General features: G+C 28.2%; 1 protein-coding gene across 1 annotated transcript in view; it reads right to left on the reverse strand.

The window, feature by feature from the left end:
• Positions 1 to 22,077, reverse strand: part of LOC129959318 (uncharacterized) — a 39,398-nt gene extending 17,321 nt beyond the window's left edge. The window contains exons 1-9 of the mRNA XM_056072137.1: positions 21,970 to 22,077; positions 21,118 to 21,216; positions 20,911 to 21,027; positions 19,247 to 19,345; positions 19,032 to 19,154; positions 16,687 to 16,751; positions 12,863 to 12,958; positions 3,292 to 3,360; positions 1,123 to 1,191 (exon numbers count right to left, since the gene is read on the reverse strand). Coding sequence (XP_055928112.1) covers positions 1,123 to 1,191; positions 3,292 to 3,360; positions 12,863 to 12,958; positions 16,687 to 16,751; positions 19,032 to 19,154; positions 19,247 to 19,345; positions 20,911 to 21,027; positions 21,118 to 21,216; positions 21,970 to 22,077 — 845 coding nt within the window. The remainder of the gene's footprint in view (positions 1 to 1,122; positions 1,192 to 3,291; positions 3,361 to 12,862; positions 12,959 to 16,686; positions 16,752 to 19,031; positions 19,155 to 19,246; positions 19,346 to 20,910; positions 21,028 to 21,117; positions 21,217 to 21,969) is intronic.
• Positions 22,078 to 22,545: the final 468 nt, after the last annotated feature.

Raw genomic sequence — 22,545 nt, forward strand, 5'->3', positions numbered from 1 at the left:
TCAACAGCAACAGGGATCTCTAAAGTAGTTTAGTAATAAAATTCTACACTTGATTATAGATGACAAATGCAAAATGCATTTTTATTAAAAAAAGAAACAAAGCGACTTGTTTCTATGACCTTTTGAGCCATACCGCATTCATCACCCTTAACAGCCAGACATATTATATTAACTCTATTCGAAAATTAATTTCGCTTCTTTACATGCACAGTTAATCAATCAGTACACACTAAGTTTATTGTGCAAGAATGCTTTAAAATATTATTTCATTTATCTTGGCAAAATGTAATTGATGAAAAGGAGTTGAAATATCTAAATTATTACTTTTAATAGAAAGGGACAAAATGAAATTTTGTTATGGGGGTCTTTACTGTAACAATTTCAAACTGTAAATAATTTTAATTTATCAAATAAATAAAATTATATTTCTTTTGACCAGAAAATAAGATCCCCGGAGATCATAACGAGATAGAACATTATTGCTTAGAAACATTTACTGAATCAGATACAGCACTCTTTTAGCTACTAAACTACATAAGACCGATTTGAATTGAAAAAAGTTTACAACATGACACGAAAAAATATGCTGCCAGAAAGGGGAGCACCGCGTGACAGCCACCTGAACTTCTTCGTTTCTGGGAAAATGATATCTAACCAGAAACCTTCTCAGCTGCTTAAACAGATAGAAGTCGCAGAAAGCCACATCAAAACCAGAGGTGAGACAGAAAAATACCTCCGAATAGAAATTTTGCGTCAGTAGCCGCATATGTAATTGTGTTTGACGGCAAGTGTTGTATGCTAACACAATATCAGGATGAATCTTCTTTATTGTCGGTCGATATGTATACGGCTATCGTATGTTGTTCCCCTATCATGAGATGGATTTTTTCGATACTGAAATACAGAAACTAGTCTAACGTTGTGACAGGTGCTTCAATTCCGATGGTTCTGATATTGAGAGGTAATTGATAAATAATTGTAACTATTTTGGAAATTGTCTCAAGTACACTCTCCAGGACAATTAATTTCTGGAATTGACAAATATCTGCCAGCATGAAGTCTAGCATTAAAATGGTTATTTCATTAGCAGATTTCTGAATTTTTAATAGTTAAATCACTTACCCGAGTTTTTCATCTTCGGGTGGATGTTCGATTGGAAATTCATAACCAATGGCACCTTTATCTATGAACCTAAAAGTAGAAACGTTAATTTTAAAATTTTCTATATCAGATTAAGAAACACCCAAGCACAGCAAAATAATTTTTATCTAAATGAAGTGTTAAAATATAAATTTAAATCAACAAAAAATAGACATGTTTTGGCTAGAGATCTCATATTAATTTACAATACATTTTTTCAAAACATACTCTGGTTTCTCAATATTAAGTGAAAACATAGAATGCTAATTTTTGTATGCATGAATAAATTGTGAATGGAAGAAAAAGGCTGACATAATTACCAGCTTCTCAAAATATGTGTTGCTGTTTTGTTTATAAACATGAAAGCATTTTCAACGATGTAACAGGCATGTAAATCACACAAGAAAATAAGAAATAAAGAGGAGCAATGTGTAAGAAAGATAACTTGTAAGTATTATAAAGGAGATTTATGTTTATTTTTATACCAAATAAAATGAATCAAAAGAATACATGTAGAACTTAATTCCTGCTGCAAAGTTTTTTGTTTTTCCCTTTTCAGTCATCGCCAAAAGCTCATCATAAACGTAATAAAAATTATAAATACTTTTTATTTATCTAATCTTCTTTTTTCATATTAAAATAGAAAATCAGTAAAATAATACCTCCATGAACAAAGACAAATTATTCGAACCTTTTTCATATTTTAGATAAATATGAAATGCCTATTTGTAAATCGGCTTCTCATAATTCAAACTTTCCAACTGACTGAATAAACAACATAAACCATTTTGAAATGTGAATTCATTAGCATTAATAATAAAGAGAATAGAAACAGGGGTTCACATTAAAAATAAGATTCCGGATTCAGGGGCATCGGATCACGCCAGATGCTCAGATATTGGTGGTCAGATATTGGATTATTAAAAATCAAAACAGTTATTTTTACCTGAATTTCAGCCGACACATCCAGAATGTTTTGGCAATTTCAAAAATGCTCATCGCTTACGAAATGAATCACATGTACAATTTGCAGCGCATTTAATTATAATTTTAACAGTAAATACAGAGGCGGGACTCCCTCCATAGAACACAAAACCTCGTTTTCAGTGATTGGAGTGCTCCTGCTATCACTGCTAGCTCTATGGTGAGGGAGACAGTTTTAAAGATAGCTCTGGTGGATGCTGAATGGAAGCCGGATCAGTGACTTCAGACCATGATAATCAATTACAGAAAAAACAAAAATTACAGAATCTGCAAGAATCTTGATGATAGATCCATGAGGACATATTCTCTCAACAGCAACGGGGACCTCTAAAGTAGTTTTGTATTAAAATTCTACACTTGATTATAGATGACAAATGCAAAATGCTTTTTGAATAAAAAAAGAAACAGAGCGACTTCCTTCTATGACCTTCTGAGCCATACCGCAGTCATCACACTTAACAGCCAGACATATTAACTCTATTCGCCAATTAATATCGCTTCTTTACATGCACAATTAATCAGTCAGTACACACTAAGTTTATTGTGCAAGAATGCTTTAAAATCACTTATCTTGGCAAAATGCAATTAATCAAAAGGAGTTGAAATAGCTTAATTATTACTTTTAATAGAAAGGGACAAAATGAAATTTTGTTAGTAAATTTTATATGGGGGTCTCTACTGAAAAAATTTCAAACTGTAAATAATTTTAATTTATCAAATAAATAAAATTATATTTCTTTTGACCAGAAAATAAGATCCCCGGAGATCATAACGAGACAGAACATTATTGCGTAGAAACATTTATTGAATCAGATATTTGTGTTTGACGGCAAGTTTTGAATGCTAACACAATATCAGGATGAATCATCTTTATTGTCGGTCGATATGTACACGGTTATCGTATGTTGTTCCCCTATCATGAGACGGATTTTTTCGATACTGAAATACAGAAACTAGTCTAACGTTGTGACAGGTGCTTCAATTCCGATGGTTCTGATATTGAGAGGTAATTGATAGATAATTGTAACTATTTTGGAAATTTTCTCAAGTTAACTCCCCAGGACAATTAATTTCTGGAATAGACAAATATCTGTCAGCATGAAATCTACCATTAAAATGGTTGTTTCATTAGCAGATTTCTGAATTTTTCATAGTTAAATCACTTACTCGTGTCCTTCATATTCGGATGGATCTTCGATTGGAAATTCATAATCATTGGCACCTTTATCTATGAACCTAAAAATAGAAAAGTTAATTTTTAAACTTTCTATATCAGATTAAGAAACACCCAAGCACATTAAAATAATTTTTATCTAAATGAAGAGTTAAAATATAAATATCAATCAACAAAAAATAGATATGTTTCGGCTAGAGATCTCATATTAATTTACAATAATTTGTTTCAAAACATACTCTGGTTTTTTAAAATTAAGTGAAAACATACAATGCTGATTTCTGTACATTTAAATAAATTGTAAATGGAAGAAAAATGCTGACATAATAACCAGCTTCTTTAAATATGTGTTGCTGTTTAGGTTATGAACATGAAAGCATTTTGAACGATGTAACAGGCATTGAAATCACACAAGAAAATAAGAAGTAAAGAGGAGCAATATGTAAGAAAGATAACTTGTAGGAATTTAAAGGAGATTTACGTTTATTTTTATATCAAATAATATGAATCAAAAGAATACGTGTAGAACTTAATTCCCACTGCAAAGTTTGTTGTTGTTCTCTTTGTCAGTCATCGCCAAAAGCTCATCAAAAACGTAATAAAAATTATAAATACTTTATTTATCTAATCTTCTTTTTTAATATCAAAATACAAAATCAGTAATATAATACCTCCATGAACAAAGACAAATCATTCAAACCTTTTTCATATTTTAGATAAATATGAAATGCCTATTTGTAAATCGGCTTCTCATAATTTAAACTTTCCAACTCATTGCATAAACAACATAAACAATTTTGAAATGTGAATTCATTAGCATTAATAATAAAGAGAGTAGTAACAGGGGTTCACATTAAAAATAAAATTCCGGATCCAGGGGCACCAGATCACGCCAGATGCTCGGATATTGATGACTTATTTCTTTTTCCTATTAATTTGTTTTAGAATGGTGCCTGACGATATTGCAGTAATTCGCATTCGCATTACTCAATGCAATGTAAACAAATTATTATACTATTGAAAATAAAGTTTATGCTCTTTTTCAATATGTAAAATTAACCTTCTCGATGCCAGGCGGGCGGTTTAAGAATTTACCCTTTAACATCCAAGTGGGTCGGTTTGGGGCGGCTGCTAGCCGTTTTAGGGGAGATAAGTATTAAAAGCGGCTACTCTACTAAACATTCCAGGTAGTCCCCGTTATCTTCGACAATCGCGGCTTTTTCACAGTAGTTTTGCCTGTGCCTTAGGGCGGTAGGGGTTGAAGAGGATTTAATAAATAGGTTGTTTGCGTACATTTTGTTATTTTGAAAGGGTTTTAGTTTCTATTTTCATGCGTTGTAAGCTCAAAAATTTGAAAGATTTTTATGGCCATTTTTTAAAAATTTTCCACTGAAGTGCTCTGTTAACGATGAATGGTATATAAGGATACATACAAGTTGTTTATTTTTCGGATAAGCATCAGAATAAGCATCATTTTTCAGTATCAAGACTATTGTAATGATATAAACACAAACTATTGCATTGTCACTGCAGCCTATTCACATCGCAGTTTTCTCACAAAATGTGTAGCGACTCTTGTTACTGCAGATGGAAGTCGTTTTACACTCCAAGCGTCTTATTCTGTCATCAAAGGACTGTGGAATTTCTGAGGCCAAGTACACACTTCCGCTTCCAAAATAGCAATAAAAGACTAGAAAAAGAATATGCGTATTCTTTACTGCCCCTTCATAGAGTGAGATAAGTTATTTAAATACTGAGTTCCTTTTTCAAATGCCACTCTGAAAATTTCTCTTCAATTGTGAATTTCTACTCTTTATTTTACGTGCTGGGAATCGGGTTTTTGGATTATCAGAATAATTTTTGTATTGAAACGCTTATTATTTTTTCATTATGAGTAAAAGAAATCGCGAAAATATTGAAGAAGAAATTAAAGCAATTTTACTTGCTTCTGATGAAAGTTACTGTGATCTATCAGCGAAGATGATGGTTGGCCAAAAAATGATACTTTAGCTCAGATCTCTTTTATTCTAAACAAAGAAGCAGGAGATGAAACTAATGAGGATCAAATAAACGAGAGAGATGGAGATGAGGAGTCAAAAAATGTTATATAATTTACTTATTATCAAAAATTTGCAAATGATTCCCTCGTGCGTAAATTTATGGAAATTTAATATGAAACTTTCTTTCAAAATTTTATCATGACTTAATAATAAAGAAAATTTCACATAACATTTTAAAAGCAGATTTTCAACATGACACTTTATACTAAAACCGTAATATTTATGATGAATGTAATAATAAATGTGCTAAATCTTCATGTTTAGTTCAAGAAGAATGTAATAGTGATGAATGTTTTAGTAAAATGTTCAGGCTGAAAACTGAAGAAATGTATTTTCAAAATATATTCCGCTGAGTAATTTTTTCCCCGAATTTTACTTCATAAATTTTTGCATTTCAGTATTAAATAAAGTTTAAAAAATATGTTATCTCATCTATCGAATTGTTTCGTTATATGAGATATATAAAGTTTGACGTAATATACTCCTTTGGTTAGACAAAAATTTTAAAAGTTATATTTTAAAAGATTATTAAAAAAGAGTGGCAAAATAAAGATATTTTTGGATTATATATTTACTCCACATTCTTTTTCGATTATTTAATGTAAAAGCAAGAATGCATAAAGTTTTGGAAACAAAATGTGAAAACTTCTTGAAAAATTTAATTAAAATTCTAAAACTTTTGTCTTAGTATCACTATCGAAAATGCAAAATAATATTTTAGATTTAAAACTTCAATGAAGATAACCGTTTATACTAAAAAAATGAATGCTAAAGGTAATAAAAAAAAATCTTAGTTAAGTGTTGAAAGAGCGTATTATTTTCGAAACGTCTTTCAAAAAGTGCAGTAACATTTTTTTTTATTCAACGAATGTTTTTATTTTGGTATTAAATGAAGATTTAAAACATTATCTCGTCTATCAATGAATTACATTGACATCTATACTATGTAAACAAATGTACTAATTGCATTGATATATGCACAATGTATGTTCTACATTACTATGTAAAAAAAAAAAAAAAAATTACATGCTAATATATGACATATTATTTAATTTGGCAACAAAAGAAATGTAAAAGCCTAATGAAAATAAGATGAAAAGATGTTTTGAAATTGCTAGTAAAGCCAGTTTTTACTTAAATGGTTTGGAAGCCTAACATAAAACTTTAAAAAAAAACCCTGTTTTCTCAATTATAAAATAAATTTCATATTTTTTGTAAAAAAAAAAAAATACCCCACAAATACGAGAGCGAAATGCTTCACACTAAAAAATATAAATACATTAGAAAAAAACTCTTTAGCTGATGGAAAATGATTCTCGTCGTCGAAAACCGCAAGGCAATTATTCAAGGCAGAGCGTCGACAGATTTATTGCCTCGGAGTGCGAGGGGTAATTGCCCCTCAGCTTGGAAGAGTCCATGTCTTCCAGAGACACGCTGAGAAAGTCTGGATGTTAAAGGGAGTGCCGCTTGAAAAGTGCTTGGATGTTAAAGAGTTAATACCTTTCATATTTGGGAAATTAAATTCGTTATTGCATTTCATCACCTAACAGTTTATATTTTTGCCGTTTTCTGTTCAAAAGTTATCACATTTCTAATGAAAATTTTGTATTCAAATGTTCATTATAAATCCAACACAGAAGACGACAAGTTTTGCCCGAACGGTCCTACGGTATAACTGGTGAGTTCTCAGTTGATCCCCTTCTAATTGATCGATACACTGTTGTGATAGAGTATTATTTTTTACAACTGTTGAGTAATTATTACAATCCCCCTGAATTAAAATTAATTCTGTGTTAAACATACCGCGGGACGTCTTAGAGAAACCTTCGAATTAGGAGTAAAAATAATTGTTTAAATGTTGATAAAGCGAAAACTTCTTTTTGATGAATTTTATCCTTTAAAAAAAAAAGGATAGACTGCTAAAGAGAGTAAAGAAAAGATGGATCAAAATATCACTGCATTTCTTGATTGTCTTGATAGCTTTAAAAGGAGGAGTGGTGATATTAAACATTTTCCAACATCTAAGGATGGATTAAACAGTTCAAATGATGTTGAACAGTACGCAAATAAGAAGTAAAATTCTATTTAAATATTTCTATCTCTTCTCTCTATTCTATATAAAAAAAAAAAAAAAGCATAATGTTTCAATTTTCGTCAGAAATTCCGGTAGAATTGAAATTTTCTGGATGATCTTTTAACACGAAAAAATATTTTTATCGCTTAATTTCCATATTAAATATTTCAAACTTCTGGATTTTTGTTATATCATTCATGATACAACTGCTGATGGTTCAGAGATAAAATATATGTATGCGGATATGTGTGGTAAATTAACTCCACGAGAGGGCGTTCTGCATTAACTGTCCATATTCATGTAATATATATTCCTTCTCCATCATTACATTCTCACTTGTAAAAATCATCATAATCACCTTTGTTAATCAAGAAATAGAACGACTAAGCTAATCCAAGTGGACTGATGCATTAAAACCAATCACACTTTCAACGATGGGGGTTCGGAGCCAGTGAACAAATTCCAAAAGGTGATACAGGGGTACTTCCGTTTTACATTTATTCTGCCTCTCTTATTTCTGAAAATGAGTATTTTAAAGAATTTAAATAAGTGTGATTTCATAATAATTGTAAATAGTGAAAATGTGACAAAAAATGCTAAAATTATGGAACTTAAAAAATTAATAGAAAATTCTGAGGTATTCAAAATGGATCAAGAATTTGTCCGTGGCGTAGTCAAATCGATCGTTGAGGATCGGACGACTAAAGCAATTAATGAACAATCTAAGTTGGATTGAAAAATAAATGAAATTGGCCCGACTCGAGAAGAAGATTGAGCTAGAAAAATTGGAAAAACAATCATTGCCTGGTGAGCGAACAAACGTGGTTTTCTGTTTTGACAATGTAATAAAAAGAATTAGAAGACTAACAATTTCTGTTCCTGAGAATGCCGAGGCATTGCATTTGTTTTTACTTTCTTAGAGAAAGCATAAATTATGCTCCAAAAGGTATTCCAGTTCCCAAAAGGCATACAAGCCGAGTTATTAATTAATTTACTAGAAATTAAAGCTAACAATGTTTTAACGTATGCAACTCAGGAAAAATTGTCGGATTATGAATCAAATGAATCACATGTATAGATTGCATCGCAATTAACTACATCCTTTGAATACTACTGTCAAGTAACAGAAATGAAAAAAGATTTTAAAAAATTATAAGATCTAATTCTTACGGATAAATTGCATGAAACATTGGATTTCAGAACGAAAGAACACCTAGATATATGCGAAGAAAATACACGGCTTTCGCCAACTCAGAAAGGTCGCAAATGTGATTTATTTTCTTCATCTAATGGTAAATCATTATAAAAAGTAAGTAATTCTAAAGTACATATTAATGAAACGAAAGCATCAGGGTGAGAAAAGCAAGCGATGAAAAGTGAGTCATTCTGTCAAAACAAAAATCCAAATGTTCAAAGAGAAAGGATTCATTACGTATGCAAGAGAAAGGTATGCACACACACACTATATTAGTGTGGAATGAAAAAAAACAATTTTTGATTCTTAACTTGTAATAGCGTGGAAAAGTTGCCTTTTGGTACAGATAAGATAAATAAAAATTATAAAAAAATATTGGAGTACATCTTGAAATGCAGCAAAGACGTTAAAGTTTCATAAAAACACACTTTTTGAAACTTTTTAAGGATTTTAGCGTGCCTCGATTATGAAATAAAAAGCTTTCATTAGGCATTGTCATATGAATAAAAGTTTAAAAACAATTTTATTACTGCACTGGCACGGTATTGAGTCGTCGCCAGAGCAGTTGTTATTGAGTTAAGGCGGAGATTTGTCTGCGTCCGATGACAAGATCAACCGGATTCATCAAATAGACAAGAAGCGACAGAACTGCCAAGTTCCTGTGCGGTTTAATATTAAGTTCAAACTTTATACAGAAGACATCTGAAGCTGAATGAAATAGTATAGGGCACTCGGTTATCGACTTTCCCCGGCTTCCTTGAGACATGCAAGCAGTGGAAGGAGTTGCGAGAGTGGTGGCCGAATCTGCTCAAAATGTCTGTGGTTCAATCTTAAGAGAAAGACACATAAGAGCAAAAACTGACGCACGTGTGAATTTGCTAAAATTTAATTTAAAAAAAAACTGTTTAATATAGCAGTGAAGTAGAAACAAACATTTTGCAGCTGCAATATTTGATCAAGGATACAGAAGTAAGAAACGCAAAATAGGACATAAATTTTTTTTATTATTATATTTTGTAATTAATAATTTTCTCCAATTGTAATGATTACATATATATATTTAAAATCATCTTTTGTAACATTATACGAACGAAAAATTCATAAAAATATTTTATCAATGTTTATACTTTTTAAAACTATTTACAAACTTTAAGCTCTTTTAGGTACCTCGAAATATTGTTGTATTGCAACCAGAATTTTAAAAAAAAAATTCTTTTTGAACTTAAAAGCTAATTTTTTACCATTATTCCCAAAACTAAAGTCTAAGAAAAAATTTTAAAGACCCTTTTGAATAAATTCCATTTTTTATAATTTTTTAACAAATTTCAAGTTTTTTGAGGCACCTTAAAATAATCCAATATTTCAACAAAATTTTTAAATATTGTTTTTCAACCTAAAAAGCAATTTTTCCGCATTATTACCAAAGTAAAATTAAGAAAAATTTTCAAATGCCCATTTTAAAAATTTTTATTTTTTCAATTTTTTTTTTTTTTTTTTTTTTTTTTTTTTTTACAAATTTGAAGCTCTTTGCAGCACTTCAAGATAATGAAATATTGCAATAATAATAATAATAATAATTTGTTATTGAAATTAAAGGCAATTTTTCCGCATTATTACCAAACTAAAATTTTAAAAAGAAACATTTTAAGGCCATTTTCGTTCCACCCTAATATATATGGCCATATAAATGCTAAAGTTTGTTTAACTGTAGATATATATTAGAGATTTATGCACAGTTCTTTTTTTATTTCTGACATCTTAGCATATCAGTTTTAATCTCGTCAAAATGTTACAGCTTACTTTATTTCTCATGCATATTTAAAAATTCATAAAATGTTATTACATTTTTATTATTGAGGCAATTAATTCATGACTTCTTTAAACAAGAAATTTTCTTTCAGAGAATGTAGAAATATGTGGGAAATATGAACATTTACCAAGATATCAACGAAAGTTCATCAGAATTATTTATTTAACATTTTTGCCTATTTTTTAAAAATAATATAATTCTTAAAAATTTCGTTAGACTTCTCTAAAACTATATTTGGAGGTTAGTCTTATAAGACAGAATCGATTCCCCAAAAGAAAATAAATAAATTGAAAAATTTCGATGTAAGTTAATTAACAGTGCTAATTGCCTCGGATACGAAGTTTGACGGTTTGAAAGAACCTGTTCCCTCGCTTCATTTCAATCAAAATTGCAACGATATGCTGATAAATAAAATGGCGACGAAAGTGTCTTGTTGTTGACGACTGTACCTGCATTCCTAAATTCATTAAATGGACACCTTTATGCATGAAACACAAACATAAAAGAAAGAAAAAATTAAATCCACATTATATGTTATAAACAACTTATATATGCGTGTGTGTGTTTGAACAATATCAAATAGCTGCATGCAAATTCTATTTTTACAATGAATTCTTTTTGAGGTCAATGTATGAAATAAGTATGAATTTTGATTGTGAAGAAATAAATCAGGCCAACGAATTTCAATAACAGTCCTGATTTCAATGCTTTTTCTTTTTCTTTTTTTTTTCTTTTTGGAAATGGACAATATATGCAGAATATATATATTGTGAATGGACAATATATACAGAAGCAATCTGTTTTGTGAAATTATGCTGCTTTACTCGCAATGCAATTAAATTAGACAAGAAACTGTACAACAAAAAGAATTAAAATTTCCAAGCAAAAGATATTCATCAGCAAATATTGTTGCTAATGATAATAAATGCTATAGACAAACTGTCAGTATAAAAATTGTTTTCCACTGAGACATTTCACAGTTTAACCTCTGAGGATAGTGCTCCAAAATGCTCTGTACTGCGCTCTCCATTATTTTAAAAGTAGTGCACAAGAAATCAACAAAGTAATCTCATGTATGGAAACTTTTAAACAATATGAGACGTATCCATATTCTCTGAATACTTGTACAAAAGTTATTGTTGGCAGATGTAAAAAAAAGAAATAAAAACACTTTGAACTCTGCAGCTTTATCTTAAACAAGCAAGGTAAAAATCCAAAATAAGTTAATAAAAATTACATTAATTTGTTTTGAAAATTCTCATTAATATACGACTGCTGCTATACGATATATATAAAGTGCTGTTTACCAATGTTTGGTACAGGATATGATGGAATACATCTATGAACCTTCTTCTTCGATGATAATTTTTCTACTAAAAAAAAGGCATATTTTATCCTGCCCGTCATCTGATTTTCTAAACAAATCTGTGTGATAAGAGATTCACCAAAAGGCATGGTTGCAGCATGAGGGAACACTAACACACAAAAGTAATGGAAATTATACAATTGGAACCAATTCTGTTAGAAAAAATATTTTTTTTCTTGGATACGGAGTTCTTTGAGAAAAATCCCCGCAATCGCTTCATTGCAAAAATTTTATATAAAATATATTTAAATTTCTAAAAGATAAAGTTTACGTAAGAGAAACTATAGGTTGAGGCGACTTTAAACAATATTGAATAATCGTAGCATGAAAAGCTTTTACACCAATAGCATAGCAGAAAAAGTCAGAAGAATTTATTGCGAAGTTTCATCTCTATTTTTCATCCGAAAAAAAAAAAAAATATTTCAAGCAAACACTACGGTAAAGATACTTTTTAAATTAAATATTTCAGATGGATAAGTATAACCAGATTTTAAATGAAATTTAATGAATAAACACAATTTTTTCTATTATTTTTTAAAGTACAAACTTATTTACGTTTATAAATACTTTTTAACAAATATAAAAATTGCAATGACGTTTATTATTAATTTCGCACAACTGCTTCACTTTTTCAAAAGATGATAGGTAATCCTTTAAATGAATGAATTTCAATACGAATCATATTTATTTTAAGGAAATATTTTATAAGCCAAACTTCGATAAAAACAGCATACATAATAATTCTTTCTCTTACCTAAAAAATTTTGGAACGAGAAGTCTATGCATATGTCTCAAGGTTTAGAAATTAGTTATTACCAAAGATAAAAGTTAACACCTTATATATGCATAAATAAAGTCACAAATACAGTTTAAAAACGTTAGTATTAGGCTTACAAAAGATGTTTACATAAATTAAAGTTAACTATATTGTAATATAATATCACAATTAATCAAATAAACTTAGATGATTATTAAATAAAGATTTCAGCTTTGTGAAATTTAAATAATTATATTAATATCGTTAAAAACTAAAAGCAAGCACACATAAACTTCACTTACTCCCATCCTTTTTTATCACTCTCTAACCACTTTTTAGTCATATAGTCTTCTTTCTCCTGTCTTTTCTTAGCCTCCAATTGCTTAGCTACCGACAAACTACAATTATACGGGAAAAAAATAATGTCAACGTTATTAAAAAACATTCAACATACACACAAATATTTTTTTATTGTAACTATGAAAACCAAGCTTTGGTACAGCCAAGTCTAGTAAAGATGAATTCAAAATAGTCAATAAAACAAAAGATTACGCAGAATACACTTACAAACTTAAAATTCATTTGTTAAGGTATGATGTCAAAGAAGGATGCGTATCTGCTGATAGCCATAATATTGAAAGCATAAAAAAATTACAACCTCCGAAAAATGTTCAAGGATTCCTTGGTTCTGTAAATATTTATAATAAATTCATTGATTCGAAAAAATAAGAGAACTTTTATATAATCTTTTGAAAAATGATACATCGTGACAATGGACAGAAGAATGCCAAATAAAAAAAAAGCTTTTAAAATATTAAAAAAATAAATTGATAACTATAAACCTTAGTTACAACTATAAAACCCTAATTTACCTCTTCATGTTTTTTTTGCCTTTTTTTTTTTTTTTTTTTGTCATGCATCTTAAATAGAGATTATAGCTGTTCTAAAACAGGCTGACAGTTCTAGTAAATTAAATCCTGTATCTTATCATTCAAGAACTTTACACCCTTATGAAAAAAATTATTGTATAACTGAATTGGAATATTTAGCAACAGTGGATACTATTGATAAATTTTATTATTATTTACATAGGAAAAAAAATCCATAATTCCTACTGATCATGCTGCTCTTGTTCGGCTTAAAAATGTTAAAAATTTAACGGGACGATAATTTCGTTCGTCTTTAAAATGAAGCATGTATGATAATGAAGTTAAATATCTAAAGAGACCATCTAATGTTGAAGCTGATATGTTATCCAGGCATCCTTCTGCTCAATATCTCCAGCATTCTGTGCATTTATGGGAACTGGATGAGATAAAACATTATAAAATTTAGACAACTTGGATAATACTTAATTTAAAAATCTCAATGATGTACTTGTAATTAAAAAGAAATTTTTTTTTAAAAAAAATGTACCTTTTTGTCTTAGGAGAAATGTTTTACAAAATGTTCATGAAAAATTTAGGCATCCAAGCATTCAAAAATTGATAAATGTAATTACTCCTTAATAATATTGGCCCCATATTACTCAGGAAATTGCAATTTTGTGATGTTTTTTAACTACATAACAAGGAAAAGGAAAAAAGATTTAGCTTTTTACAGGTTGTACCTGCCATAGATCTTCCTTTAGAATGACTTTCTTTCGAAACAGTTGATTGATTTAATTTTTACAAATCAACTAAAAAATTTCTTCTTATAGTGATTGATCATGCAACTAGATAGTTTTAGGCTATTCCTTCCAAAACTGAAAATTCTGAAATATTAATATATTAAACAGGTTTTCCAAATTCAGGTACCTTCCAAATTATTAACTTATAGAAATGACGTTTTACCTCATCTAAATTCAAGCATTTCCTCAGAAATTACACTGTCAAGTATCTGTTAACCTCTTCACATCATCCACAAACTAATGGGAAATTTAAAAGAATTAATCAGTTCGTAGGAACTAAATTAACGTGTAAGGTCAATTCTTCTTCAACTGAAATTCCTTGGACCAGACTTTCAGAACAAGTAATCAATGAATCTAATTTAACATTCCCTTCTGTAACAAAATTTCCTACCGGATATTTGTTATTCGGTTCTTTACCTTATTCTCCTCCCTGAACTCAAAATCAATTCTATCCTCCAGTAGAAAAGTCTAGAAAATTAGCAAAGATAATACTATAAAATATTTTTATAAAAATAAAATAAGATATGATGCTAAATTCATAGATGCTCCATTCAAACCTGGTGACATTGTTATGTTCAAGGAATTTAACTATCCAAATAAAAGAAAATTTTCTCCAGTATTTTCAGGTCCATATGAAATAGTAACTAAACTTTCAGATGTAAATTATGAAATAACTAAACCAAATGCATTAACGAACAAAGCAAATGATATTGTCCATGTGTCAAAATTAAGAAACTTTTCCCCCTGAAAAATTACAATTAAGTCATGAATAATAATTGAAATTAAAATTTTTTTTAAAAAATCCGTCTAATTGCACTCCACCCACTTTTTTTTTTTTTTTTTTCTTTTTCACATAAACCCCAACTTACATTGGCCCATTGTCTACTCTCGTAAGAGTTAATTTTTTCTTTTTCTTCATGATGATGATGTTGTAATAATTGCCATCACTTTAGGTATTCAAACGTAGCAGTCTTTTTGAGACATAAATATAGGGTCAACCTCCCAATTAATTTCTATCTCTTTCTATTTTTATCCCGGATATATGGTTCTCCTGTGAAAGTAAATATTCCTGAATGGGAGTAGAAAGAGAATAAGAATTACATTCCCCTTCTTCATGTCGTTGTTGTGGAGGTCGATGATGGCTCCACAATTCAAATTGGGAAATGAACTAAATAATGCGGTGTAACTAATTAAAATTAATAAGAAATTGCGGTGTAGCTATAAGTGATGAAACTTTGCTTCCATAAAATGCGGCTTATTTCTATGAGAAGGGGCATAGAGTCACCCCGCTAACAACGGTAAGCATCGCGTTCCGAGCTCTAAACAGTTCTGGCGGGTCATGACCCGCGCAGTTGCAAAAAAAGGAGCAATCCTAGAATGGGCTCTTGCTAACTTGGTGCGTTGGTAGCAAAGTACTGAACAGTCGTAATTTTTGATGGGATGGAAGAACAGCGAAGTTAAAAAAATCAAAAGAGCCTTCTCTATACGGCAAGGAAACTGCTCAAAAATATGTGCTTCCCTTATATACATACATGCATGCACGCACTCACACACACATATATATAATGTCAATAAAAAGTATAATACATACATGCATGCATGCACGAAATCACACACATATATAGTGTCAATAAAAAGTATATTCTCTATACAAATGAAGAAAATTAAAGCTGTAGATGAGTTAAAAAACATAGAGGAATACCCTGCAAATTATAAAACATGTTAGACAACATACATGAAGATAAAGTCAAAAGCTAAAATAAGTTTAACCACTTAGTGTATAGTATAAATGGAAAATACTGTTAGCAGTGCTGAAAAAAAAGATCTAATTATTTGATTAAATAAGTATGAAAAAGAAACTGTAAATGGTTTCTTATTAAAAATATGTAAAATAATGATACCAGTTGCCAATTGTAGTAATGAAACTTCCCTTCCTAAAAGAAATTGTATGATTTTGAGAGGAACTTCTCACACCGATTATAATTTTCTTGATATATGAAATCAACAGTATTTCCACTAAAAAACGATGAAACAACACAATGTTACAACTTTCAATGGCAGATTTAGAGAATAAGGTGCCATAGGCGATGATATATTTCTGGTCTCAAAATATTTAACAGCCGATTTCCTCATATTGTTTAATAAACTACGGTTAATATCACATAAATTTTGAGAAGATGGAAAATCTAGATTAATTTAAAATACTGTTTGTATTAAAAATACATTAATGAAGTAATGATAATTAGGTACAAGACACTTATTTAAATAAATAAGTGATGAAAGAATTTTTTCAAAATTTCTTTTATAATTTTTAATAACCTCAAACAACATAATTTGACTGTAATTAAAATGATTCCTTACGTTCTAGATGTATGTTTTGTGAAACCGATGAAATCTAAAGACTTAACTTGAAAGGAATAATATTTCTTTTGTTTAATAATAAGTTAAGAAAAAAACCTGGTAGAAGGTTCAGAAGACTGGCAAGTATCCTTCTTTCTACCGCCTTGAGCAAATTTAGATTTCTGGGAAAAAAAGAAAAAAAAACATTAATAAGGATATTTCCAGTCCTATGTATTTACTTACACAAGATAGATACTTCACAATTACATGTCAGTTTTATGTAAGTAGGCATGATACTTAAAAAATGTTTAATTAATTACAGAAATATAAAAATTCAGCTTTTTTTATGACTTTATAAGTTATAACAATGACTGCAAATATATTAATTGTTCTTAAAAAATTAAAGGTAAGGTAAATTATAAGCAAAATAAATGCACATTGGAAAGAGGGAGTGAGGTCTCATTTTAAGGTAATACAGCTGAAAGGAGTGATTAGTTTCCATAGGTTATTAATGCATCATTCAAGATAATTACATAAAAAGAAGTATTAATAAACAAAGATTTAAAAAATGCATTACATTTCTCTTTATATGATGCATAAATGCACAACTTATTTTCAGATAAAGATAATATTAATTTTAAATTAATTTTCAGATTTTTTTTCATGTACAAATATATTTATATGCATAAGAAATTCACTCCCAGAATGGAAGATGCTGTTTTTTTTTTTTTTTTAATTTTTCCTTTTGCCAAAATTTGAAACTACAAAAAGAATGAAAACAACTTATTTCATTTTGTTATAGGACACCAACATCATTTAGTTAAAAAAAACCAAATATATTCTTCTTCAAAAATATTATTACTTACAATTATAAAAATATTACAGACTTTAAAAGAAATAATTAATAATTCGAGAACATTTTTAAAAAATATAAACACCAATTTCAATAATACTACAATGATCTCATATTTACATTAATATTTATATAGGCAGAAAAAATTTCAAGATTATACCAATTTATGAAGAGAAAAGACTGACTTTTGGGGAAAAAAAAACATATTTCAAAATTATCAAGATGTTTGGAATCTAATTTAAATGCAATTGTTCTGTAAGCAATAATCCATGTTACATTAGACAGAAACATAGATTAGAGTTGCAACTCCACACCACCATTCTCATGGTCAAATATAAACATTTTTTGATTCTCATATGAAGCTATAGATGAGTAAAATCTGCTGCAATTAAGTGTTTATTAATGGAATTGTACATAAAATGTTACATTTACATATTCTAACAAACCATTTCACATGATCTGAAATTTCAGCTTTAATGTCAAAATAAACATTTCAGAAAAATTTAAAAGTATTCAGCAAAACCTGATAGATTTTAGTTATTAAATAATTATAAAATTCATCTACCCTCAATTTCCTAATTCGAAATTCTTTGAAACTTTGTTGTCAATACTGGAAAAGCCAATTAAAAAATATAAATATTAAAGTATAAAATTCTTTCATAAGGGAAAAAGGGACTTCAGAGAAGCATTAGCAAATCATACCACACCAATTGAAAAATTTTCTGGAAGGATGTATTACACAATATAGTACAGATACATATTTCTTGCCATTTAACTAAATTATACAATGCACGTCCTGATTTTTGGGATAAGATATGATGAAAAAATTATTTTATTTAGAGTATTCTGCATTCTTCATTTCTTTCACCTAACGAAATGCTGTTTTAATAAATATATTATTATTTCTGTAAATGCAAAGTTTAAAAAAGAAGTCAACATTATTTGTTCAGATTTTAAAAAGTAAAGGGTAAGAATACTGTACACACAATTTTAGGACCATTATAGTATATTCTAAAATTTCATTTCTTAAAAGGAAGACAATATTACTCAGAAATATGAAATGCAAAATAATTAATTAAACTTTCTGAAGAAAGTTGATTTAGCCTGAAAATAAAATAATTCATATAAAAATAATAGCACATTTTAACCTTTCTGCTGTGAAAGCTTTAAAATATATTTTTGACATCTATTTAAATATTAAATATTTCTCATGTTTTACAAAAGAGAAAAGAGGAAAAAATTATTCATCAAAAGAACAGCCTATGACACCCTAAAAGTAAATGATACCTCATCAAATCAAATAATAATATAAATTCCAACTTCAAAATCAAATAACAGCATATATATCAAACCTTAATAGATAATGTATTTTGAGTATACAATAATACTAAATTTTAGATGTAAACTACTTTTTGTAAATTAATTTAACTTTAAAAAAAAAATTGTTCTGAAATAAGCAATAATTTTTTTTCTCACTAAAGATAACATTTTACATTAGGTATTTTGATTTCTGTCAGAAAATTCAAAGATTCATCAGAAATAGAATAATATCAGCTGTTTTGATAAAAAATAACTTTGTTGAAAAGATATAAATATATTTTTTAATTACCTTCGAAGACGAAGCAACAACATTTGGTTGTACTTCTGTCAAATCACTCTTTTCGATTTCCTCTGAATCAGTTTGGGGGATCCTTATTGGTGAAGCAGAGAAATTCTCATTTGACAAGTTCATCTGAAATGAATATAAAAATTATATTGTTACACATAGTATATAAAGTGAAAAGTTTCATTTTTGCACTCTAATTCAGACTTAAAGAACATTACTTTCGAAAATGAAGCAGCTATATTTGGTTGTCTCTTCGGCAAATCAGTTTTTTGGATACATTTTGGTATAGCACCCCTTTTCTCATTTTCCCGCCTTACCTGAAATAAGTATTGAAATTATTTTACTATACACAAAATAGTATAAGCATAGTATATTAAGATTAAGATTTTATTAATGGAATTGTACATAAAACGTTACATTTATATATAGTAACAACCATTTCACATGAAAAGAAATTTCAGATATAATTTCAAAACAGCCATTTCAGTAAAAATCTCAAAGATTGAAAAACTCGATAGATTGTAATAATTGAATCATTGCAAAGTTCATTTACTCTCAAGTTCTTAATACCAAAGACTTTGAAACTTTGTTGTCAAAATTGGAAAAGTCAATTAAAAAATATCATTAACAAAATCCTACCATGAGAATTGGAAATTTCCAGAAGGATGTGTCACACAATATAAAATAGATGTATATTTCTAGCCTCTTAACTAATTTATACAATGAACACCCTTATTTTTCTGATAAGAGAAAATGCAAAAATTATAATATTTAGACTATTCTACATTCTTCATTTCCTTCATCTATTGAAATGTTTTTTAATAAAAAAATTATTATTTCTGTAAATGTTAACTTTGAAAAAGCATCAGTATTATTTGTTCATAATTTAAAAAATAAAGGTTTAGATTACTGCACACTTAATTTCAATTCACACTTAACTATCATAGTATATTCTAAAATTTCTTTTGCAAAAATTAAGACAGTATCTTAAAGAAATATGAAATGTTAAAATTGACGAAACTTTCTGAAGAAAGTTGAATTAGCCTGAATATAGTATTGCAATGATTTTAATATACATAGCATAGGTGAAATGTATCATTATTATAGATTAACAAAAATTTAAACTTTCCCTTTGAATTAAATTATAATATTAGATTTTTTAATAAGTAAATTATTATTTCTGTGAATGTAAAGCTGTAAAAGACATGAACATTAATTGTTCATAATTTTAAAAGCAAAGATTTAGACTACTGCACACTCAATTTCAGGCCAATTATAGTATATTAAAATTTCTCTTGGTATAAGTAAGACAGTAAATATGAAATTCAAAAAATTAACCAAACTTTCTGAAGAAAGTAGCATTAGCCTGAAATTAAAATATTTCATAAAAAATATTGGCACATTTTAACCTTTCTACTGTTAATGTAATAAAATAAATTTTTGACATTTAATTTAATATTAAATATTTCTCATGTTTTATAAAAGAGAATAGAGTATAAAATTATTTATCAAAGGAACTGCCTATCACAATCTAAAAGTAAATGATCCTTCATTCAAAAAATAATTTAAATTCCAACTACAAAAACAAATAACTGCATCTGTATAAAACCTTAAAAGATAATGCAATTTAAACATACAATAATATGTAAATTTTAGATGTAAACTACTTTGTATACATTAATTTGACTTTTTTAATAAAAAAATATTGTTCTGAAATGTGAACTAATTTTTTTCTCACTAAAGATAACTTTTTACATGAATTATTTTAATTTCATTCAAATTCAAATTTTAAAATTCAAAGTTTCTTCAGAAATGAAATATTATCAGCCATTTCGATAAAATATAACTTCCTTGAAAATTTTAAAAAATATTTTTTAACTACCTTTGAAGACGAAGCAACCACATTTGGTTGCATTTCGGTCATATCACTCTTTTGGATTGCCTCTGAATCAGATTTGGGGACCCTTATTGGTGAAGCAAGCAAATTCTCATTTGAGATCTGTAATTAATATAAAAATTATATTTTTACAATAATAGATAAGTGAAATGTTAAATTTTTACAGTCTAATTCAGACTTGAAGTGCATTACCTTCGAAAATGAACCGGACATATTTGGTTGCCCCTTCGGCAAATCAGTTTTTTTTATATTCTTTGGTATAGCACCTTTTTGCTCATTTTCCCTGCTTATCTGAAATAAGTATTGAAGTGATTTTACTATATATAGCACAGGTGAAATGCACCATTATTATAGATTAACTCAAATTTAAAAATTTAAATTTTCCCATTGAACTAGTTTATAATATTAGCATTCTTTATAAAGAAAAAGTAGCATTGAAGTAAAAATTATTAAAAATATATTTTAATGATCTTAGAAGATGAAATATCAATATCTGATTGTCCTTTGGATATATCAGTTTCTTGGATTTTTTTTCAGTGTAGCATCCCTTTGAATGGTAACCTTGTTCATATGAAATGAGTATTGAAATGATATGGACACATAATGTTTTAAGTGAAATGTTTTATTTTTACAGAAGAATTCTAATTTCTCCCCTTGAACTCTTCTGTTTAACCAAATTATACAATTTGTTTTTTTGTGTGTATAAGAAAAAGAAAAAAAGAAAGAAAGAAAGAATATAGTAAAATTTATTAATATAAATTTCAAATACCTTAAAAGTGCAAAATACCCATTTTGATTGCCTTTGGATAAATCAGTGTTTTGGATCTCTTTCGATATAGCATTGTTTTGCTCATTTCCCATGCTTTTCTCAAATGAATATTGAAAAGATATCATAATTTATAATATTTTGTAAAATTTTTTATTTTCACAAATAAGCTTAAATTTAAAAAAGTGTTTTTTTCTGTTGAACCAATTATAATATTATTTTTCTTTATAAAAGAAGGGAAACATAGTTGCAATAAATACTAAATTTTTTTTAATTACCTTAGAAAAGGAAACACTTGATTGCCCTTTCGATACTAGTTTCTGGACTGGTTTCGAAACAGCTTGTGAAGTCGTTTTTGACAAGGCATCCAATTTTTTGCTTTCCATATTTATCTAAGATGAATACTTAAATTAATGATTACACTTCAATATTGTAATTTCATTGAACATATTATATTCAGGCAAAAATGATCATAATACATTTAATATTCTTATAAAGTGAAAAAACATTCCTTAACAGTATGAAATCTTACAGAAGAAACACAATTTTTCTTTTTCACTTAATTTTCCTGAATTGAAGATTGAGCAAAAAACTTTAGCTGTTAATGAACATCTCAATTTTTTAAAAAGATTTTTGTATATTTTTTAAGCATTCTATTTTAAAGTTCATATATTTAAAATTTCGAAATCACTAACTTTTGCTTTTATGATAGCTGCAAAAAAAAAAAATCATTGCCAAAATCATAAAGCAGAAGTGAAATTTTCAAAAGCAAAAATGAGCCAGAGTGATATTAATAATGCATCCAAACAGTTTTTTTTTTTCGAGCAATGTGAAAGTATAATTCATTTTTTAAA

The sequence above is a fragment of the Argiope bruennichi genome, chromosome X1 (assembly GCF_947563725.1).
Source record: "Argiope bruennichi chromosome X1, qqArgBrue1.1, whole genome shotgun sequence".
Lineage (NCBI taxonomy): Eukaryota > Metazoa > Arthropoda > Arachnida > Araneae > Araneidae > Argiope > Argiope bruennichi.